Source organism: Ornithodoros turicata, unplaced genomic scaffold, assembly GCF_037126465.1.
Source record: "Ornithodoros turicata isolate Travis unplaced genomic scaffold, ASM3712646v1 ctg00001466.1, whole genome shotgun sequence".
NCBI classification, from domain to species: Eukaryota; Metazoa; Arthropoda; class Arachnida; order Ixodida; family Argasidae; genus Ornithodoros; species Ornithodoros turicata.
Window position 1 is genome coordinate 6,238 of NW_026999625.1, and position 24,812 is coordinate 31,049.

General features: G+C 46.3%; 1 protein-coding gene across 1 annotated transcript; it reads right to left on the reverse strand.

The window, feature by feature from the left end:
- Positions 1 to 2,482: 2,482 nt before the first annotated feature.
- LOC135377041 (uncharacterized) lies at positions 2,483 to 22,783 on the reverse strand (the record flags this gene model as incomplete). Its single annotated transcript, XM_064609393.1, has 5 exons — positions 22,631 to 22,783; positions 17,708 to 17,838; positions 16,187 to 16,316; positions 11,778 to 11,911; positions 2,483 to 2,603 (listed from the first exon to the last, which is right to left on the reverse strand). Coding segments are annotated over exons 2-5 (512 nt in total), but the record flags the coding sequence as incomplete, so codon positions are not given.
- Between the last annotated feature and the right edge of the window lie 2,029 nt (positions 22,784 to 24,812).

Genomic DNA, 24,812 nt, shown 5'->3' on the forward strand with positions numbered 1-24,812 from the left:
TACCCTCCTGTTCGAAGGCTGGTACCATTAAAACTGAACTATTGAGCTAAACTGAACTATAACTAAACTAACTGAACTGAACTATTCTCCTATCAAAAAAATTTTGTTATGGTGGACGTACTTCGTTCCGCCAAGGCAATTATTTAGCAAGACTGAGCTCTTTCCCCGATAATAACAACACAAAATAGGCAAACTCTTGTACGTGATTGAGGAGCATGTCTTGGAAAGAGAAAATTATACTCGATCAGTTGACACTTATTGCGAGAAAGTACCTTCTTTAGACATTTACGGGTCCGGAAAACACGCACGCAACACACTCTCGAATGGGTACGCATGGACCTGCATGTTCTTATTTGGCATCGTCCCAACTCGAAAAACAGTCTTGATTCCGATGCTTGTTCTGTGGTTCCAAAAAAGTGGTTGTTAAGTTTCTACGATCATCGAGAACACCCCTCTGCTGTTTGTATTTTTATTTTGTTTGCCAGAACCCGGTGTACTCGGTCGCCTATTTCTTTCCAGTGGGTTTTGTTTAAAGTCACTTTCATTGATACACTGCTCCGTGAATAGATGCAGATTATCTCCAGAGGTCCGTGTATGAATGAACATTGTGACAAGCGTCTCCCCTCGGGGACTCGAGAAACACGCCCTATGTAGGGGACTCGTTTCCTGCGAGCCCTTTTATGTGTTTGTATACATTTCGTTTTGAGCCACTAATGGGTTTTGGATTTGTAACATTCTTTATTTGTGACAATTATCTAATTCTGGGAAGTATCCTTGTAATTCGCTCGCTTCAGGATTGGAGCATTTCGAAGACCTTCAGTAACGGACCAATCCCGGGGCTGAGAAGTAAGAAATTTACATGTTTGATTTTGTTTGTGCAATTTGTGGGCGGCACTCTTATTTAGAACAAAAAGGCAGTCGCCCAGGTGTAGGGGTCTTGTGATCTGATCTTTTCCGGACTTTCTTGTCGGAAGTCGTCTTGCTGTATATAGATACTGCTGTGTATAGAACTTGTTCTGCTGTGACCTGGCCTGGCCTGGCTCTCTCTCCGCGAACCGGACTCGCGTCGTCCCACCACCACCCTTCACGACAACTCTCTTCCCAGGAATCCGAGGAAGAAGTTGACTGCGGTTATGTAAGCAACGAAATTAAACAGGGAAACACGGTAGTCCTGGGAAATCGCGCGCAAAAAAAAAACCTCTCTCCGTCATTGACTCCCTGTTTCCTTCTCCGTACCGCTGTGCGCGCCAGCTCTAATTGTGCATTGCCACAGGAGGACGTGTCGAATATCATTTCTTGGTTCTCTCACAATCATCTTAAAACCACAGCGCTAAAGCTAAGGTAGTTTCGTTCGCTCGTAAAAACAATGCCACTATTTTTTGCAACTCATGCATTGATGAGATAGGCCGTGTGGACATTATTTGTGATCTGTGTGTAACTTTCGACGCCAAACTCCATTTCCGCGAACATGTCATGGCAATTAGGTCATCAGCGCTACGAGTGCTACACTCCGTGGGAAGAAAGAAAAGGAGTATGGGAAACTCCCTTGAGGGTGTCCACGACCGTCACACATATGACTTTTTGCTCCCTTGCTAAAGGTGTTCCCTGGACTCCCTTTCCTTAGGGTGTTCCCATGGCACCCTTCCTGCAGGTGTTCCTTCACTGCCCATTGCAGAGAACGCCAATGCATTCTGTTCTCCTCGTATGAAGAAGAGCTGCGTGCGTGCACGTAGTTTTCTTTTGGCTTTTCATTTTCCTCCGAAGCGGCTGCTTCCGTTCATCTCTATCTGGTTGCTATGTTTCATTAAATACTTTATCATTCTTGCTACTGGCACGTCTTGGGTCACCTCAACTGGCGACTCCACCTGCAGTAACCCAGCAAAGAGTGGCTGTTGAAGATAGCACTCGGAGGTTTTGCAGCTCGGAGTGTTCGTTCCCTCGAACGACAAGTGGAATGTGTACCCAATATGGTTTGAAGCAGCTGTTCCCGTGGCTAGGTTCACCGAAGACGGGGACAAATGCAGCCTGCTAATAACGTCTCCGACTCACGAGCTTTCCAAACATTTGTGCAACCTATTTGCATATTTCAGGGCTGACCAGCAGACTTGCTGGTCATGATACTCCCAAAAGTAGTTTGAACGCCTCAAACTTTTCACGACAAAGCAAGGTGGTACGGAGTCAGTAAAGGATTTCGTGCAACGCCTTTCGGCCATCATCGCTCACTGTGCATGTGAAACTGAAACGGATGTTCGTGCTTGCTCATTGCTGACAGCATTCATTGTTTGGTATGCGAGACCAACGCGTTCGTGCCAGATTGGTACTGGAAAAGGGGCTGACGCTGGATAAAGATGTTAACTTGGCCGATAACGTCAGAACCTAAAACAACAAGGCCTCTGCCCTGCCTTCCGCGAAGCCTTCCGCAAAATTGTTTACGGATTTTCTTATTTATGAAACCGCCGCATGCACTCGACAAAGAGCTTACCAGCACAGTTGTTTGTCATTGCCGGACATCAGGCCTCTAGAAATAATGCCATGTTCCTGTTCGTACTTCCTTAAGCACACATCTTCGGCATCGGATATAGTTTTTTGATTGCACTGCAAGCCTGAAAACGAAAAAGACGACATATTTGGGTACTCATAAAGCAATTCAGAGTCCCCCTTTTATAACTTGCCTAGGGAATATCCCTTGTTAGCAGTTTTGACTTGATCCCACATAGATATATCAGAGGTAAAAACCGGCGACGGATAAAAGCGCGGATATTCTTTGCTGCTCTCGTTAATTGCCTGCCAGCCTTATCCGCAGTGCCACCGAAACGTTAGCAACAATAATAAACAAAAATAACGAGTAACGAGACAAAATAAAATAAGTTCCCTACATGTGTTGACGGAAACAAAAGTGGATGCTTTTATTTGTTTTGTTTGTTGAGTGCCTCGCGAAAGTGTGTGCCGGATAGAAGCCTGGTGCTTAGCAATGTTGCCAAATTCGAAAGCGTGTCAGTGCTGCAGATTGCATCACTTTGCGTGCAACCGTCGGCGGCTTGATTGTGGCTAGAGTCAGGCGGACGCCGCTCTCTGGTTTTCGCGATGGTTTTCGGGGGGATTGTCCTTGACTGACAGATTGCGACGGCGTGGCGTTGTCAAAGGCCAATGTCTAGACTGCTGGGCTGTATGAACGCACAGTTGACATCGTGTAACTCTCACCGAACTTGTCACTCGGGGCATCCGTGCACAGTTGGCATCCGCCGATCAGTCATGAAAGTGCCGGTATGCAACAGGTGGGTATTGTATGGCTTTCGAGCACGTTTACCAAATATTAACCATGACCGCGCTTCCAGCACAACCAGCTCTTGTAGTTTGCTCAGACGAAGAAAACGAAGCTCTGTGCATCTATACTGGTAAATTAACCTTCTGTGGTTGGGTTGTTACGTTATCGTGGACTTCCGTTTAGTTTTTCTCAGTGTAAAACTTTTCCTGCTTTCAGACTTAAGTGTCCTGGCGAAAATGACTCAGATAAAAAGGGGCCTTTTCGAGAAACGGGCGCGTAAAATCCTTTTTTTTTTATTCCAAAATTCCAATATATATAAAAATTAAGAAATAAGAAATATTCCAAACGTTTGCCTGTTTCAGCGGATACCTGTATGAGCGATACATAAAATGAAAAAGGCATTAAAATATGAAAAAAAAATCATACCAAATACAGCAATGGGGGACACCTACAGCCAGCGAAATCATGCCTCGAAGTAGGAACAAAATTCCGCTAGAAAGCATATTCGCTACTTTCTATATGACAGAGCGTTCGACATGCTCGCGTAACTTTGCGCTTGACCTGCTGACATGGATGCATACTAAAGAAAAAAATCGCGTGTGGAATCACCTGCGAAATAATGCGGACAGCATTTCGAGTGTACAGCGGCGGGGCGCAGAATATATTCATTTAATAATCCCGCATGAAAGTATGGTGTTACAATGAGGATGGAGTATATGGGCTTTCTTTATCTTTCACATTTCTGTAATATAACTCCGACTTCAGAACACAAGACATCTTGCATGACAGCGGATGGAACTGCTGAACGACTAATCCTCAATTAACATTAACATCCATTAGTTCACTTAATATATGTGGTGTGGGAGGTGTCATGTCGCCGTGAAACCCGTTGATAGCACCGGCGCAATAAGAAAATCAGGCTGGGAGCAAAAGTGTGCTCACCCGTGCGCATTACGGCCTGCTAAGGAGCTACTTAAGTGATAAGGAGCGCACTGTTGGGGCTCAGTTGGTGGCGGAAGTTTATGTCTCATGCAAGAAAATAAACCTTGTTCGTCGTTCTGTAGTTGTTGTGTTCGTCTTCTTCGGGGTTACGGCGGGTCGTATTCGAAATCACCACGGGTTTGTGGGCCGCGGATCCCACAAAATTGGCGCCCCAACACTGGTGTTTTCGACCTGCCGTACCATTCCCCCGGGGATTCCCCGTGCTGATTTGTTCCCGTCAAATAAGCACACAATATTGCCGAAAGCAGCACACAATATTGGGCCCATATTGGCTGGTTATTGACGATACGGGTGCAATATGGGGCCAGTTTCTCCAAAATTGGGAAAATCTTGGCAATATGGGTCCCATAATGCCCAGTTTGAGCCAATATTGGGACAATCCTGGCAATATGGGCCTCATATTGCCTGTGTACACCCCATATTGACTGATATATGAATATTAATTGAAATACAGAAAATGGCACGTACTCGTGTTGCACAAATGCCCAAGCAGCATGGCAAGATTGGACGTTGAAGCGTGTGGAATGCCCAATTCAATACATCGTTACATCCAGCAACTTCCCGCAGATGATACAATCGACAATCAACAATCCGAAACAATCAACACACGTAGCAATCCCATTGTAACATTCACTAGAACTCGACAACTCACTTTCCACATACTGGAAGCAGCCGCCACCTTGATTCGCGATGCCAATGCCACTAGGTCGAACTGACTGAGAGCGAGCGTGGCCGTTTGAGCGAAATCACGCGTCCTACAGCTAATGCGTATGCGCGACAGTAGGAACGGACGTTTCATATGCCCCCTCCCCTTAAATGTCTCTGGTTACTCAATGATAGCAGAATTGCGGCAGGTCAAGTAAAAAACACATGTTTGATAGCAAGGGATGGCTCCTGTAAAGTTAGGTGCTTTCAAGTTAATGCAAGCAATGTAAATTGCTCTGGCATATGACCGTCACCGTCAGGAAAGTGTTTCGCTCCTTTGTACTCTCGGAGCGGGTTGGAAATTTTTGGTTTATAGACCGTTGCGATCCCAATGAAGGCTTCTGAGGGATGTTTGGCACTGGCAATTCCGTGGGACTGCCCGTGTCCTTCAGCAAGACGGGCGTAGCACCCGTTCTTCGTTTTTGCGGCCATGCAGTGTTGTTTTTCTGTAAATCTATGGCAACTTGGATCAACGAGATTTGCAGAAACGAAAAATCAAAAAGGGGGGAAGAGAGAAATAATATCAGTTGTGAATGTTAAACCGGATAAAGCTTTATTATTACACGGACTCCCCGTTGGCGTTATCACAGAAATATGGGCAACATTGGCGCAAAATGGGCTTGCCAAGATAGGCAGCCCATATTGGTCCAATATAGAGCCTGGTTGCGCTCCCCATATTGGTCCAATATTGGTAATCTTGGCAGCCCATATGGGTCCAGTATTGAACAAATATTTGAGCCGCAGCACTGTTAAGCTCAGCGGCTTTGTGGCGTAGGTCCCAGCCTCCGTTTCTCTCTGAGCATATTGAAGCATCAGTTTCGGGCGAGTTCCTCCCCCTAAACTATGTGATGCGTATGCGCGAAGAGCTTGCAGCCCGACGCAGCATAGTGATGAGAGCCTTTTGGAAAACGTTCGGGCGATTCAGGAACTGTATGGGGGAACGAACCGTCTCGTAGAGGAAAAAGAGGAGGTGACACGCATTCACGTCTCTGCCGGAGCGAACAGCGATAAGAGGCAGGTTACTTCGAACCGTGCTGTATTTTCTGGTAATACAGTGGCCTCGGTCCAGCTTGCCGATTGCAAGATGACATCGTGGTGCGCGTTCAGGGCAAATACGCTGCAGGTTTGGTGGACACCGGAGCAGCTGTTTCCCTGATCGGCGACACCAATCCTCGATTGGTGTCGAGGGCGGAACATCTCGGTACGGACGACCAGAAATCGCCTAAGGCTCGCCTGTGATGCGGTTACCTGCCGGTGGCGCGATACGCCTTACTTCGACCGTCGATGAACATCGGGTCAGACAACGCTTTGTTTACTTCCTTGGAGTGACTGGAGCAATGATCCAGGGGCGCGACTTCATTATCCGTAGGGGACTCATTCTGGACCTACATCTCGGAGGATACCAGCATGCATGGAGCTGTACCTTCTATCAATTACTGGAGTGGACGACCCCTGGTGCAGGGCGACTGGCCACGGCAAAACCGGGAACCGACTGGCAACAGCGATGAACCAAAGCAGCAAGCCGCTGGAGTACCTCGCCTCGCTGGACCATCACAGCACGTTGGTGCATCACGGAACAGAATACCGAAAGCCTATAGTTGCAACTGCTGCCTTGGATGAGGGCCTGTGAGGATTTCCAGCTACCTCGGGGCAACGGGAAATGCTGGAGCAAGCATTGCTACCATCATCATGGATGTTTACTGAAAAACCTGGTTTGACCGATCACTTGGAACACGTCATAGACACCGGCGACGCAAGGCGTTGGAGATGAAATCCTCGGCCGCTTAGCGTTCACAAGCGCAAGTTGCTCGATGCTGCGCTTAACGAGATGATCGAGATGGGTGCTGTGAGAACCCCCGCAGCCCATGGGCCTTTCAGCTGGTACTGGCTCCGAAGAAAGATGGAACCACAAGGTTGTGCGTATACTACCGTCGGTTGAACGAGGTGAGCCTCTATAGGCTCGATCATGTACACGATGGGATCAGCCCGTGTGTCAACAATCTCGGACTGCAGTCAAAGATTCCTGCAGATACCGATAGTACCTGATTATAGTACCTGATGTCGAAAAGACAGCATTTACCTGTCATAGGGGACTGTTTGAGCTCGTCCGGCTTCCGTTTGGACTGCCAAATTTCCCGGCTAGTTTTTAGCGAATGATGGACGAGGTTCTCGGCGATGCGAAGTACAACTTCGCCCATGGCCTATATGAATGACGTAGTAATTTTCTCACGTTCATTCCAGGAACACCTTCATCTGAAAGTGCTGCTGGGACGCATGCAAGCCGCTGGGTTGACGGTCAATCCTCGAAAGATGCAGTTGGCAACTAACCCAATCGACCCGCTCAGGTTTACGGTGGAGTCCGGCACGGTAAGGCCGGACGAGGATAAGCTGAAGGCTATCCTAGACTACCCTTGCCCGCAGGATGTAAAGAGCTTGCAGCGCTTCCTTGGTATGATTGGATTTTATAGACAATTCATACCGAGGTGTTCGGATATAACTGAGCCATTAACTTGGCTATTGTGGAAAGGTGAGCGCTGGTCATGGGGGGAAGCACAAGATAATGATTTCTCCGCTCTGGCGGAAGCGATAGCGCAGATCACCTGTCAGTATCTCCCAGATCTTAATCGCCCATTTGTAGTGCAGACAGACGCGAGGGATTATGGACTGGGTGCGGTGTTGTTACACCAGCGCGAAGGTTAACTTCGGCCTGTGGCATTTGTAAGCCGCACGCTGACGTCGCCTGAACGAAACTACACCGTGACGGAGAAAAAGCGTCTAGCTATCATGTTCGCACTGAATAAGTTCAACATGTATCCGGATGCTGCGAAATCTACAATCCAGACTGACCATCAGGCACTCGCTTGGCTGAGTAGATTGAAATATCCCGCCCGAAGACTTGCACGTTGGAGTCGGACGTTGCCACGGTACGACCTCTCGATCGAATATCGGAGGGGGACCTCTAACAAGGTGGCAGATGCGCTGTCTCGTGCACCTCTGCCCATGGAGGACGTCGTTACCACGCACGAGCTCGTAGTCGCGGTTGGACAAGCCGGAACGAACAGAGAGCTGGCGTGGGGACACGTCGTGAGCCGGGAGGACATCATCTGACACAAGTGAGGTAGGCACTTTGCAGAGCCTCACTTTAAGTCAACTTTAAGAAAAGTGAGTTTTTCAAACATGCAGGACAAGTGAGGGTTGAGTTACAAGTTCATGTTACAAGTTACCTTCTTAGGGCGCGTATTTGATGGCTACACAAAGACAACAAAAGCAGAGTCCGTAGCACGGATAACTCAGCTTGCCAAGCCACACAATTTGCACTCGCTTCGTGTTTTCCTTGGTCTGGCTGGACACTTTCGGGCTTTCATCAAAGACTACGCTAGGAAAACAAAGCGCCTGACTCTTCTAACACAGAAACACGTACCTTTTGTAGGGACAGCAGAATGCGAAGCTGCGTACAAGCAGTTGGTTTCTGACATTTCCTCCGATCCATTCCTTACGCTGCCAAACTTTAAACTTCCCTTACAGGTACATACTGACGCGTCATACTATGGAACTGCTGCTATACTCTATCTCCGTAACTGTACCGCATCTACTCACCAACAATTGCATGTCATAGGATAGTACTCCTACACCTTTACTAAAGCTAAACTCAACTATTCTGCGACTGAAAAGGAAACACTTGCAATCCTTGTGGCCTTGAGGTACTTTCAACCTTAACTGGATGGAGAAGGTTTCACCTTGTCACAGATAGTGATGCCCTTACGCATCTACTTCAGACAGCACGACCGAAAAAACCGGATAGAGAGGTGGATACTAGAGCTCCAGCATTATGACTGTGAAGTCATACATCGTCCTGGATGACTTCTCCAGGATAGGGACGCGCTCTCAGGGCTATCGCACAACCACAATGTTGACCATCTCACAGTCTTCAACACATCGCAAGACTTGAGCTTCAAAGACGGCAAGTACTTGGTTCCACCGTCGCTACACGCCACGATTCTTTCGCTTTATCACGACACTCCCCATTGTGGCGACGGATTCACCCGTACATATGCAAAAATTAAGCAGCGCTTTACTTGGCATGGAATGATGGCATATGTAACCTAATACGTCCGATCTTGTCATATATGTCAACTCGCAAAAGCGAAATTTTAGCCACAACCCGATGTAATTACACTCTTCAGTGCCCTTCGAAGTCGTCCACATTGATTTTGCCTAGATCCAGAAGAAGCCAGAGAGTACGAAGAAAACTGAGTCCTTCCGACTGGCCATCGACCAATGCACACGGATGACTGCAGAGCGAGTGGGAAAAGAAAATTAGCACACCATACTAGCCCTTTTGAGCCGACGCATGTTTCAAAACACCAAGACTACAATATCCGATAACGCTTTCAAGGCTTAACGGCTTTCAAGAGCAAGCTCCTACAAGACTGGGCGAACCAACGTGGCATCACACTCACATATGCATCGCCATACCACCCTGCGGGAAATGGTCTTGCCGAACGAGCAATCCGGGATAACAAACAGTACATCATGTTGTACCCGAGTTCCCGGAAGGCTGAAAATGTTGTCTTGAAGCAGCCGTTTACCACCACAATAGATCGGAAACAGCAGAGCTTGGATGCTCACCCCATTTTGCGGCTTCCGGTGGGCAACAGTGCTCCATGCAGACAAGAACTTGATATCCGCGATGGCGTACAGCTGCATGAGAAACGCACTACTCCTCGTGAAGAAATGAGCTACAGACAATCAATGAAGATGTCCTACGATAAGCGCCATTCGACCAAGATCCCTGTGCTACGCGTAGGAAACCTGGTCATGGTACGCAAAGGTACCCTGGTAGGGCTCGTGCTATCCACGGCCCTTACACCTTCCAAAATACAGCTCGCAAAAACGGAGTGCTCATTGTATACGTAGCGCCTTCCGGACATTCTGGATGTGCGCAGCAAGTAATGCCATCCTCTATACCTCATGTGTACCGCGTGTTTCTGGCGCATGAGTACAAACGCCGTCTCACGATCTCCATGCGCAGCAAAAATATTTCGCGTGATTCCGAATACCAGTCAATAAATTCCCTTACGCAGCAGTGCTATAATGGGTCAGCACTATCATTCTATCAAAGAAGTGCAATAACTAGAACCCGTGACCGTGAGGGATCGCACGTTAGGGAAGAACGCGTTTCTTGCAACCGCTGGCAAATCAGTTTGTTTTGAAACGTCGGGGAGCGAGGACGAGTCTGCTCGGTCTTTGAAGAAACTCGTTCGACGCTTTCAAGATTAGAGTCATTTAAGGTCCGTATTATATCTATGAGGTCGCATAGTCGGTATTCGTCCGCACGACGCATTTTCGTACATCTTCGCTCTGATTCTCAATGGTCCTGATCACCGGCAGGCTGGACACGAGTGATTGACGGAGACAACGAACTTTGCGCTTCATACGCGAACGTTGATGCGTGAATTAGAGAAGCCTATATTGCACTTTACACCTGGATTACACAGGCAAGTAGGCATGTTTTCCAGGTAAGGTATTTCGGTTGTTGGATTTTTTTACGTTGTATTTTCTCCTAGGTTACGTCCAGGCGATGTCGTAAATGGGTGAGTCAATCATCTTCTGTGGTTGGTGTTAGCTTCTGCGGGAAGAACAGCAATCCAAAGGTGTGAAAAAGATAAAGAAGCGTGACCACAGATAATAGTGAAGGAGAGATGCAGTGGTCAGCGTTCATCCATATACGTTGTGCCCCGTGTGTTCGGCGTTTGTGCATCATGAGTCATGACAATGCACGCTCGGGATGGACAAGCATCACCCCGGAAATTGATGTAATTTTTGAATATCGATCGAACCAACAGATGGACCAACAGATTGTTCAAAGGTATTTCTTTGTGATATTTATCGTACAGCGTAGCTTTCTGGGGCTGTTAACATAGCGTAGAAGGGGGAACCACCCCGACGGGTAGGTCTAGATCGCTGCGCGCTATCCGTTGCATGTACCGCATATGATGGCGCATGTACCTCTTAAATTTAAAAGGTACATTTAAAAAAAATGTACCTCTTGGCCAAGCGGTACTTAACCGTTACATATGCGTTACCTGGTTTAGAGTGTAAGACTCATTTCCACGGAATTTCGGCGAATTTATTTCGTTAATTGCCGTAGCAGTACGAGTGGTATTAACTGCTATACTGAGTAAACGTGACCACGGGGAACCAATTTACGCAAATAAACCATTAGGTTGCCTCGGCAAATTTCGGAGATCAATTCAAGAAATTAAGTTTCAGTCAGTTGAAATGAAGTAAAAATGTTACCAATTTACGGCAAAAGTCATTGGCAGAAAAAAATCCCTTGACCGCATGTCCCTCCAGGGCCGACGTTTTTACTGTTAATTTCTGTCATGCTTGGTGGACCACACTGTATATATTTCTACACATTGTGTCTTCTCTAACGTGTCCAGGAATTCTATTCAAGAAACGAGTGCTACTTTTCGGCTGCTTAACTAAGAAACTACTAGAGAAGCAGTACCTGTTTCTTACTCACGTAGCAGAAAGGCACCATTTGCTTCTTTTATCGCTCGCTCTAAATATAATTTCTGGACACGTTAGAGCAAACACCCTGTATATAAGCGCTATGGAAAATTTATATTAAGTCTACGTTACGGCGTTTTTTTGTTCGCGAAGTAATGTGTTGATGTGAACTGACACCAGTCCTGTATTAGAGCGAACCCAAAAATGTGGACGTCTTTATCACGGATGTCACGAAGACGCTACGGAGGACAAATTACGCATCCAGCAGTCTTGCTACTGCGGTACTCACACTTCGAGGTCGATGGGTCACATGCAGCCAATATTCGCTTGCTCCACATTTCTTCGGATCTTGCGAGAATCCAAGCATCGCATCCTTTTTCTACGAGTCGAAGGGGAACGCAGTCCTTGCCGTAAAGCAACATACTGGAAGAGATGGTCGAAACACGAATTCAATTATTTACTCGTGGTTGTAGCGCGATCAAGTCATAGACGGGGGGGGGGGGCAATATATACACGATACGCACACAACACAACTGCAACGTGTTTCACCAATGAACGTAAATGCAAAGATACGTAAATCCCCAGTGCATAAGTCACGCACTGCACATCGGTACGGTCAAAAGTATACAAAATATATCAACCAAATTCGTTATACGGGCGTGATTTAACATTAACATTTATCGCTGTTGGAAGAATGACAAGAGGCCTGGCAAGGGACCTCGCGATGAGCTCTGTTTTAGAGCCTTGCTGTGTGTCGCGCGAGAGCCGCTTGGTCCGTTGAATTCAATTCAAATTCACCTATCTCATCTACGTTGCATCACGTAACAAAAATAATTATGCCTCTTCCTAAAGACGAAGAACAGGCGCAACACAGGTATTGTTCAAAGATTCAGGTAGTCCGGCAGAACTACCCACGCAAAACACACCTCATGCAAAACATCATGCCAGACACCCCTCAGAAGCCTTCGTTGAGATAGCAATACCTGGACATGCACATGCATGTCTTCGTTTCGCATTTGGGGGATGAAAATAGGCGATGGAACATTTTTTGACCAGGTTCAGAACTGATTAGAAGGGTACTATGCTGCATAAAAGCGCATGTTTGAACGCTACGGCATAGATTGTATGAAAATGCATGAATATAGTGCATTCTTTCAATAATCCGATATCGTCACCTGCCAGAGCACCAGCTTATCCAGGAACTTGCTCCGTTGCACCGTTGTCGTCGAATAATTTGTTTTCGTCTTTATCCCCTTAATATTCTTGTTACTGCAGTATATTTGTTGCTTCAATCGTACACCCAGCAAACCATTAATATCCCTGGGACATCCCTACAAGGTCGCGAACGTCACGAATATCTCGACATCCATAGGATATCTATGGGATATCGCACAATTTCATTGCGTTTTGGGCTTACTCCAGTAAACAACAGATGTCCCATGTATGTTGGAAGGATATCGCGCTCTGGATGTTTGAATGTCCCATGACAAGCAGCCTGCAGATCCTAGGGATGTCTATGGGAGATCCAGGAAATATTTGTTTGTCCTTATAGAGATGGTAACCTGAATTAAAAACAGAGTAGTTGATAGGAAGGGATGTCAGAAATGTTATAGGGTATACTGTGGGTTGATGCAGAAACACAGGAATTGCGAATATACATCCTCGTCACCGTTACAAATGGTTTATGCCACGCTACTCCTAACGAACGTGTGTGAAACGATTTGTATTTCAGTATATGTTCCATCCAGCTCGCAAATAGAGGTTACTGCGGGTTTTCCCAAGTGGTCCAAGTGAGGCGGGCAGAGTTCGGCACTTATGCTGGCGTGTCCCACGGTGTTGCTGTACTGTGATGAATCCTGTTAGGTAATGTTTTGTTCCCAATAGTATGAAATGGGTTAAAACACACAATAAATACTATTTGCTGGTACACAGTTGCAGTGGTCTCTACGCACTCTACAAACACTAAATATGTGATGCACAAAATTGTTAAAAGCAAAATATGTACGATATTCGTAATCTCCCGTATATATCCAAATATCCGTGACAGACGTCGCAGGGACTTTCAGTGGATCTACAAACATGGCAGAAATGGTAGTCGCTGGGATATCACATGGATGTAAAACGGATCTGTGCCAAACTCCAGTGGATATCCAAACGTCCCGGGCGAGATATCTTACGGATATTTGGTGGATGTATCTTGTTTGCTGGGCAGTCCCTACTGTCCACTTTGCGAAATTGGTTCGGCTTTAAAGTGGCTCGAAGCACACACACTAACACATACGCGAGACGTGCCTGGATAACGAGGGTGTTTAAATTCTTGTTATATCCCAGAAATCTCGTAATATCTCGTTATATTCTCAGACATATGACCGGGACAAAACGAAAGAAAAGAAACCTCTTCCACTGCGGCCACTTTACTTCGCCTCTTCATTTATCGACAGTGTTGTGCCCGTTACTCGAAAACGAAATCCCGATATCGTTACACGCACCTAAAAGTTGCGCTACCGTTACCTGTAAAAAGTAATGCGATACTTCATGTGTACTTTTGAGGAAAGAAACAAACAGTATCGTTGATGGCGTACTTCAAACGTCTTAAAATAATACATAATAAAATAAAACAATATCTCAAAATAATAAATAATAAAAAATAATATCTCAAAATAATAAATAATAAAAAATAATATCTCAAAATAATAACTCGAGGTCCAATGGGTGTTACACGTAGGTCGCCTGAAGGCTAAAATTTGGAAAACCGTTTTTTACAGATTTACTAAAGCCTACTCGATATCCTGCATATATTTTCCTTTCCTCTAAAGCAAATAAAGCACGAAGCAAGTCTACCGATAAAAGGTTCAACAGCTTTGTCACAAAAATAACTCAGATTGCCCGGAACGAGAAGCTAGTAAACATATCATATTGTGCATTTTCAAATTGGACGTCGACTTCCTTGACGCACAGATAAAGCTTTCCCACCAAGGCGCATAGTAGACATCTAAACATCACGTCTACTGTTTTGGTTGGATGGTTGGTAGCAGGCCATGGTCCCTCCATTGCAGCGTACAAGAAATGGCAACGGTCAAGCACCTAAGCGTACATGGTGCAATGTCATGTGGAATGTCATGACTGTCTGACTGTCATGTGAATGTCAGCGAGGACGGTTCCAGAATGCAGTAGGAGTGACGTCAGTTTGAAGAAAACTCCCACAACACACCAAATCTTCAAGAAGCTTAATCCCAAATAGGGAACACGTGGAGGACAGTCTCTTTGAAAGATAACGGCCTCTGTGCCCTCCTTTCGGCTATTTGCCCGGTCTTCGCAGAATGAGTTGTGATATCGGACAGCTTGTTCAAAGGCAGGTACAGTGGAGGCTTAATGATAGGTCGAACATGAGAGAAATGATCGCTTGATGATTGCCGCTTGCGTTGATCCCGTCGTGTGAATGTGTGTATGAGTGAGCACAAATGTGAGAGTGAAAGGAGGATGAGTGAGAGAGTGAGGCTGGTTTAGTCCCTGCCGATTACGCTCCCCGAAAGTCGCTGGGGAGGCGTGTTAGCTTAGCTCAATTGGTAGAGCCCTGGACCGGTAATTCAGACGATGTGGGTTCGAGTCCTACAGCTGGCTAACCTTTTCAGCGACTTTCATCTTTCATCGATAGGTCGAAGTCAAGTTGTCGCGAACCCCACCTCGGAAAGTAGCGGCAGCGCTCAAAGATCGCGCCACCGCAAATTTGTAACGGTTTTTCTTTAGTTACCAGTTTAAAAAAGTAGCGCGACCTCTACTCCGCTACCGGAAAAAGTAACAGATACGGTACCGCCGCTACTAGTAACGGCGCTACGTACAACACTGTTTATCGGTACCAAGACGGGTGGTGTTCACCCTTCAGCGGGTACAGCTTGGGAAATAATTGTGGGAACACTGCGGTGTCGCGTTCGTTCATTCGAGCAACACTGTATATAGTAGCAAACAGGAACAGACACATGCTGGCTGCCGTGCCGGGGAATTTGCGTCCTGGGCAGACTTCTGAGGGAAGGGAAGTATGTCGACATACGTCTCACAGCGTCCGAAGAGAACCCAGCAAACACCCCAATGACCTTATTCTCGTCAAACTGTGCGACCTCGATTACTTTGTCTTTGCCAGTCATTTGTTGTTACGGGAAGAAGGCGCGACCGTCAAGGGGGGATGACCAATGGCAGACGAGAGACACAGTAATCGAGGCAGATTACTTTGTCGACAATAAGGCCTCAGGCAGCACCACCAGCACCGGTATTCAAACCCGGTCTCGGCGTGACCTAGACAGCACGTTAACCACACGGCCACGCGAGCTGCCCTCTTTCCAAGCAGCACAACATCTTGGCCCAAATATTGGACCAACATTGATTCACCCTTGATTCAACTTTGAGCCAACATTGGCAATATTGGTCCAATATTTGACTCTCGAATGTTGTGCTGCTTGGGTTGTGGGGCTAAAATGCAAAGGAAACCGTGCGCAACCCGCATCCTGTTATTGCAACCCTCTCTCGCTCTCCCACCGTTCCCATGCAGTTTTGCCCTGTGCCATTTCACAGTCGCTTTGTGCGCTGCTACGCGAATCAAGCGATTAGCACTAGAGCTCTGCACATAACAGCTTGCCTTCGAAAGCGCCCTCGGTATGATAATGGTGCTTCGGTGCCCTTATTTCACTGGGAGGTAACACTTACCAACATCTGGTCGTACCGGGAACCAAATCTGTGGGTTTTCCGGTAGTGAGACCATGTTCTTGTCTGTACCTCGCATCGCACTCAGCGTCGGCCTCAGAAAATCTCTCAACCATATCTTCTCTTTTGCACTCTGGTGCAATAGAGCGAAATATTATATCGAGATGCATTCGTATACGCTTCGAAATAAAAGGCAGTGCTTTGCATTTGCGTAAAAAATAGTATTTTTGCCCATTGAGTCGTTGCGCACACTCGATACAGCGCTGGGAACGAAATGCTTTTGATTGAGCAAGGTTCGTTTTCCCCTATATACTTCGCAAAAGAAGCAAGGTCACTGCATCGCCCTCTACTACATTTCGAACAAACACGGGATGAGCGGTAAGTGGATTAGCTGCAAATCATCATATTCGCGGTGGAAGCGATATGCCTACCTATATACCTTAAACATCTTCATTACGCTTTTCGCGTTGCCTGTTCGTGGTTCCATGCCGAATTTTGTGATCCAAGTACGACGTATAAAAAGCCAGGAATCGTGCGAATATACCGTAAGCATACCTAGTGCGGGCATTCGGACACTTTGGCTCTAAGTGACCTTAACAGGAAGTGAATAAAATGGCGAGCGACACCTGTGTTTCTCAACGAGGCGCATGACAGCCTTCTGTAGTTGCGTCTGGCTCGGTTCATGTAAAGCTCCAGTCAAACTTAATAGTAACACAGGAGAAAATTCGGTCCCAGTTCCCAGCGCGATAACAGTCACCCTTGGGACACTGGGCGAATGTTGAGTGATCAAAATCCTTGCGTTACACTAACGAATAATTCTGTTCAATTAAGATTTCCTCATTACCCCAAGGGTAGCTGTAAACGCGATCGGGAACGAGACCACATTTTTTCTAGTGTTATCATTAAGTGTCATACCTCATGCTGTCAAGATTGGGTTAAAAAATGTTGCCAATAAAATCTACTTCGAGGCATCAGAACGGCAGTTACTATGTTGTTTTTGATGGTTGGCAAATTCGTAAAACGAAACGAATTTTGGAGCTAATAGGCAATTTTAGCAGACCATAGGTAAGGTTATAGTGTATATCGGAACCCAACACAGTCGCGTGTGACTCAGAATCTTATCAACTGGTTGGTCCTCATGATGGACACCTCATGATGTAATATTTCCTTTCCTTGACTGGCGGATGCCGTCACGACGTAAATCACTGGTCGCAATAGGGCAACAACGTGGGAGAGAGCACACTCGACTAATCCGTCTTCTGTACTTTGGCTTGACATGATTCCTTTCTGTCTCACGTTGGTTGGCACTTTTCGTCCCTTTTCCTACTCTTTTGCTTACCAGTCACGTTTATATCATGTTAGTTGCTTCGTGAAAATGAAACTTGGGCTGCTTTTGAGTCGCGTGTGCTCTGGTTGTGCCCCGTCTCAAACGTTTTACGTCGCGCAGAGAAATAAAACACTGTGGTCGCTTCGCTAGGTCCTGTCCGGTTGTTACAGTACGTCGTTTTCCATAATATCGCTTACCTGTACAGTTCCACTTAGATGCTCCACATTCGGTTCGTATATTCTCGAGAAAAATCTCAAGAAAATCTGGATCACTGCATCCGTGTTCTTTTAGATATCCCAGAACGCAATCCCTGCTGTATTCCATTACACTGGAAAAGGTAGCATGTAAATATTACATAAATCAGAGATTATTCTTAACATACTGAGGGCTAATAAGTTGTCACGTCGCGGTTGATTGCATCTCATAGAGTAGACAGCAATGTGCGCGCTTCGCAGGAGAGAAAAACAGTTTCTCTCTCTTTTTCTCTCTCGTTCTCTTTTTTCTTTCTTTTTTTTTTGCATTGAACCCGCTGGCTACATCAAACGTAAATCGTCATACTTCAGCGGGACCAGACAACATCACTTACAACGCACAGGGTAACCTTGACGTCTGGTCACGCCGAGCGCTCTTTTATGTTTACAACACATCTTTGTAACAGGGAGCCCTACCAACTACATGGAAGGAGGCGTTGTTTGTTGTTCCTGAAATCAGGCAAAACCCCAAATGCCCTGTCCTCTTTTCGCCCAGTGAGCCCGACAAGTGTGGTTAAAATTACGGAGAGAATTGTTTTGCGTCATCTCGACTGGTGGCTCGAAAAGCAAGGTGAATTCCCTCACGAAATGGCAGGCTTTTGTCGCCACCGCATTTCCACGGATGCAGTGCTCGACGTCCTCTCAACAGTCCAACATGGTAGTCCACATCGGAGAGTCCATAAAAGGGGAAGAAGTGAGAAGACAGAAGAGAGGGCGGATGACCAAGACTCGTCACAGAACCGCCTGGAGCAAGAAGTCATCGCTCGGACGGGGAACCCGGAACAACTGGTGTCGAGAGGCCCGAAACGGACTTCAGACTGGCAACCTCTCAACAAGCAGCTCGACAGCGTCCATCAACACTGTGCCGTCACAGATTGTGCCCCAAGGACAACGTCCAATTGTGGTGAGCCGGCAGCCTGTGCACAGATCTCTTGTGTTAGATTAAATTGTGTGCCCATTATTTACTGGTGTTGGCCTCGTTTCTTCCACGAACTACCCCAAAGGTACCCCTATCTCATGTGCTGTCGTTCCTACCGGGAGCGGTCATCACAATGTGATGTTCCTAGGAAGCGAGGTTTCTAGAATCACTAAATGGGCTCCCCAGATGTGCCCATCGAGCAGGCCAGTCGTATATTACTACTAGCATCTTCTTTGGGTGTGTATGAGCACCCCAGGAGTGACAGCGGCCGTTTAAAAGAATGGACAGCACGACATTCTTTGAACGCCCCCACCCGGAGCCAAGTCAACTGTTGACGAACCAACGTCTAGCACGAAGATATAGTGCGGAGCAAGCTCTCTTTTTAGCAATTTCCCTGTTTTCCCGACTTTTCCCAAAGCAGGGAACAGCCGTGGCCTGCGGAGGGTAGCTGGGCACGTAAACTGAAGCGACAGATGGGAAGAGGGAAGGCGATCACGACTTCACACGAAACCGCCGATTCCAGGAAGCCGTTTCATTACTTTGCCGGCTTTTCCCTAAGCGAGGGATGCGAGTGGGAATGGCGACTGGAGAGTCCATAAAAGGGGAGCAGCTCCATAACCATGGAGAAGGAGAAGGAGAAGTGAGGGCGGACGACCAAGACTCGTCAGAGAACCGCCTGAAGCAAGAAGTCATCGCTCGGACGGGGAACCCGGAACAACTGGTGTCGCAAGGCCCGAAACGGACTACAGACTGTGCAACCTCTCAACAAGCAGATCGACAGCGTCCATCAACACTGTGCCGTCACAGATTGTGCCCCAAGGACAACGTCCAATTGTGGTGAGCCGGCAGCCTATGCACAGATCTCTTGTGTTAGATTAAATTGTGTGCCCATTATTTACTGGTGTTGGCCTCGTTTCTTCCACAAACTACCCCAAAGGTACCCCTATCTCGTGTGCTGTCGTTCCTACCGGGAGCGGTCATCACACTGACATAATTTTTCCTATAAGCTAAATGTACTGCGAGAGCTGTGTTAAAGGAAATGCCTCAAGGTTAGCAGACGTTTCGTGCAAGCGTGCGAGGACCTTCAGCAAAAAATATTCTGAGAACGAACTGCATTGACACTCAGTGACTTTTTCGAGTTATTAGTTTGATTCTGTTTATGTATTTCTTGCATGAAGCAGTGTACAAATGTGCTCTTTGGCTGCTGTCAGTTTTGTCCTCATCCACGTGGTTCACACATAGGGGGGCAGAAATTAAGGGTCAGATGGAAGATACACTTTGCTATTCATTATTCTTCTCTACTGAACTGGTGCACAGCACTCGTGCTGTATCACCTGCGGAATGACATCATCATCCTTGCTGTCTACAAGTCAGGTAGAGAAGGATTCCAAAGCATGCCTTGTGGCTGCTCCTTAAGCAGTGTTCACACAGACCAACAGGCCAACTTAGAGGCGGTGCCATCTGCGTATACTAGGCAGCTCCGCAGACAAACAATCTCGCATCATCTTATTTCACCAAGAGAACAACATTCTCTTAAGGAATGCCAACTAGAATGCTCCTGTGGCTTTGACCTAACAACTATTGTTTTTCACCGACACCGGCACAGTTCGTAACCAATGCAATCTAATTATAGAGAAAAAATGGCTAGGAAGCAAGCGAGCTGGTGAAGATCAATGCATAATGTAAAACCCCGAGACTAGGGAACACGAAAGGACATACTTCGTGTTCCCTAGTCTGGGGTTTTACATTATGCTAATAATAGTATTATGGCACTATGCCACAAATAAAATTGCATCACCATTGGAAGTGAGGGCAAGTCATGTGACAATGCTGCCAATGCACAACCAATTTCTGAAGGGTTCGTTCGGTGATAGATTCCCTCCAATTTGAGTCGGTCATGAATGTGCACTTGGTGCAGGAAGTTGGCCTGTGTGAATGCTGTCTTTCCTTTGTTACCTTTGTTTGTGTGACAGACAAATGAACATGCGATAGATACATCAAGTGAGCTGAGTAGGATAGCTTTGGACACTTCTCTGTACAAAAAATGTGTAAACTGAAACCAACTGATAACTTGAAAAAATCACCAGTTGCCAACATAGTTTAGTTTTTAAATATTTTTCACTGAAGGTTAAGAGTTCCGATATGTAAAACAGACGTTCCAAAAGTGTCCCAAGTAAAATTTAAATGTTAGAATTTTGATTTAATTAGCGAGCATAAACAAATGAGCCATTGCCTGCACAGTCCATGGCACCGCACTCTCAAGTTTACGGAGGTCTAATCTGCACTAATGCAACCCAGCCTAAAACATACAGAATTAATTTGCCAGTTTCGATTGGTTTTCAATGGTCTTCACTTTTGCACTGAAATACAGATAGCCTGTGTGTTCCTGCCTTCAGAGTACGTCTAAGCCTTGGCATTACACACTCTACAGCAATACATAGCGTGACACAGCGTATTGACAGTTCAGTACAGTGGATCAATTCTACGCACCTTGTTTACTCACAGCATATGAATTATTAGTGGAGTCTCCTAAATGACAAGTGTTTTGACGCAAGAGACTCATTTGATGTGCTTCGAATGTGGTTCGAGGAACATACTAAATCAGACAGGGAAAGGACGACATTGACATTAACAGTGCGACAGGACATACTGTTCCTTGTGTGACAGTTTCTGAACGTTCAAATTAACAGTTGTTGCCCTCTTGCTTTATATGGCGTAACACATTCTCCGAATGTCTGTCTGGTCTTAACTATGACTTCGTAACGTTCCGTCCCATCTACAGTCCAAAGGGTAGTCAAATTTGACCCACCCTTGCTTGTAATTCAAACACGTGGTAAAGAACTTCAAAATTACGTGCGTGTTCCAACCTAACCTTGTTCTCCAGCACATTTCACCACCCTCCGCCCTGCCCTGTGGGCGATGCGTACAAATTTACAAATAGCCGCCGTCGGCGTCGGCGTCTGTACAGCAAACGCATCGGGTTTTCGGGGTTTTCTGCCGCCGCTGCCGCCGCTCTTCTGTATCGGTCAGGGTTTCGAAATACGCGGACGGTGCCCACAAGATGATTCTCTCTTGGAAATATCGCAGGCCCCGTCATGAGTCATTTCCCTTATACTTCTTTAGAGGTAGATCGGATTTTCTATCGTTCTACATTTGGACATCAATATTGTGTTCTGCGATGCTTTTAAGTTGAGTTAAGTTGGGTTTTCTTCGGTTTTTTCATGTCTGTGCTGCAATTGTATTGTCATCTAGCAGACGAGTTACCTACGGAGGTACTGCTGCAAATCAACGCAAACTGCGTCTGTTGCAACTAGTTCGATGTCTATTGTACCCCGTTTAAGCGTTTTTTCGGGTTATGAAGTCCAGAATGGACTGAATGAATGATCGTGTCCGTAAACAGCAGTTTTACACTGGAAGAAGCCTAGTGAACTTATCCTGCATCTCCGTGAATGCAACAATTGTAAACCCCTTCTCTGTAAAACCGGTATTTTGTACAAAGAAAATACCACTTGGCAGGCAATCCTCGAGGAAACTACAGCGACGACCATACCTGTAATTGTGTAAGCAATCTCTTTGTTCTTCGTCTTCCCCGCTTCGGAAGTTTATGAATCTATAGGGTTTTGTCATGTGTTGAACTTTACTGTGTATGAGAACTTTTTTGTCAGTGTGTTTGTGTCTCGTCCCTGTCTCGGGTGTGGTACCTCTCATTATTCTGCCTCCGGAAGTGCAAGGACCGAAAGCTCAGTCACAGTCAAGCTTCCCATTGTCTCCGGTGTTTCTCAGTTACTCGTCCATTCAAACACGAAGTATAGTGCAACGCACGGGAAATACCTGAGGAATATTTCCTGTAGCCAGGGGTAGAACTGGATGAGAACAGTTTTCATCCACATTCATTACCATGATGTCGCAGCGCGACTTGAACGGCCACTTGCACGCGGAAAAGCGCTTACCAGCAATGTTCTTTGTGCACCTCCTCCCGGCTCAGATCTCTAGGTTGTAGGTCTGCACGACGTTTTGCACCTGTTGGTTTGTGTGCTTCTTTATATCTTTGCTCGCAAATGAGCCTGGCGTCTGATAAGGTTTTATCATTGCACTGTGGTGGAGGGACGCCTGAAAACGAAAGATGTGGTATAAGCTGAGCGCCCCAACAAACATGCGTCAAGGATTTAGAAGAGATTGTACTCCATAGGATTGTACTCTGTCCCAAATGTCAGTGGCCCTCTCCGTCTTCCTTTAACTCTCCTCATCGGATATTCGAAATTTATTTGAGAATCCCTCAAAAACGTTTAGTAGTAGCTTTCGCCAATCTCAGACCAATAGGAGAATATTTCTTGTCAGAAGAAAACGCTGCGTTCAACGTCCGTCTCGCACCTCCCCCTCCAATATTGTCCTGTTTTCGTCCTTTTAATCTCAACCAGGTGTACATTAGTCCTCAATCTTGCTACTTCAGATGTAGAGCATATTGGTACGCGACCTGTATATAGAGGGTGTCTTTTTTTATGCGATACAGATTTTTCATTAAAAAACTATAAAGGCTATAGACATGCTGTTTTCACTTCTATCATCTTTGGGCCAGCGGACGTTCTTGGCCAAATGTTGCTCGACCGGCAAATGACTAATTACCTAAAAATCGTTAATTAACTTTCTAATTATAAGAGATTCGAAGTTATCCCAATGAGAACATATGTTCCTTTCGGTTGCCTGATATCGAGGCAGTTTTCAGAACAAAAATTCGTTAGGTGGATCGTCCGCAAAAAAATCGTGAAGGAACACCATATTTTTCTTTATTTTGTTCATGGCGCACCTTCGGAGACCCGTCTTTCCTTCACCCCCAATGCGAGAGGGGGAAAGAGCACACTGCCGCCTCTTGCGTCCTGGAAAAAGATTAACAGAAAATGCAGCCCAAGGTAAGGGCAGTTCCGACAGCGTCGCCCTATACATGTGTTTTTGTTTTGTTTCCGCAAGTTAAAACTCTTCTTCGACACACGGGGCGGCACTGTGGCGGCATCTTCGACGCATGAGGCTCCTTCACCATCTCACATTCGGAGTGAGGGAAAGACGCGTCTCGGAAGATGCGCAATAAAGAAAATTAAGAAAAAATGGTGTTCCTCCACGATTTTTTGCGGACGATCTACCGGACGGATTTTTGTTCCGAAAACGGCTACGATATCAGGTCACCGAAAGGAACAGGTGTTCTCATTGGGGCAACTTTGTAGTTTTTATAATTAAAAATTTAATTAACGATTTTAGGTAATTAGTGATTTGACGGTTGAGCAACATATGGCTAAGAACGTCCGCCGCCCCAGAGATGATAGAAGTGAAAACAGCATGTCTATAGCTCTTATAGTTTTTTGATGAAAAATCTGTATCGCCTAAAAAGACACCCTGTATTGTCCCGTGGCGGGACAACGCAACCTAAAAGTGCAAATACCGAAGACGGCAATACAAACAACATAGACAGGCAGCGAATCGAACTTCTTTTTTACCCACGAACGACAGGCTTAGAAAACAAACTACATCTCTGACAAAATGACAAACTACATCTCTCTGCTTCAAAGTCCAAAGGCCAATACGCATGAAACTTTTTTCCCTTTAGCGAAACGACGCACACACGCGAAGGACGCCAAGCGTGTGCAGCGTTTGCGACTGCCCGAAACGCATGGAAAGTCTCTAGAACGTGCGATCTCGCGTGCGACGCCGTACCCGATTTTTATTTCTTTAAAACCCATGTTGCAGCGATACGGATGTCGCCTGGTCGTCAGAAGAATGAATATTTCATTGCCTCGAGTGTCCTTAGAGTCATTAAATAAGCTTCGCTTCAGAGAATCGACACTGAGGTCCAAGGGAGAGCAGGAACGCCATGTTGTTTCCGCACCACTCCTGTACCATCCCCAGTTGAAGGTCGAAGACGACTAATATAATGCTCACTGTGCGATAGAGAAGCGTGCATGATTATTGTGCGATAATCCATGTATTGTCAAGCAGAGCGTCCCGAGGGTGTCAAGGAGAGCTCGAGGCCTTCAACCTTGATGAGCTGCTTTCAAGAGAAAGGAACATTTAACCCGCGTACGATAGATGGCATCGTGCACTAAAGTACGCGTTCGCGTGGCTACCGTGGTGTGGAAACAAGAT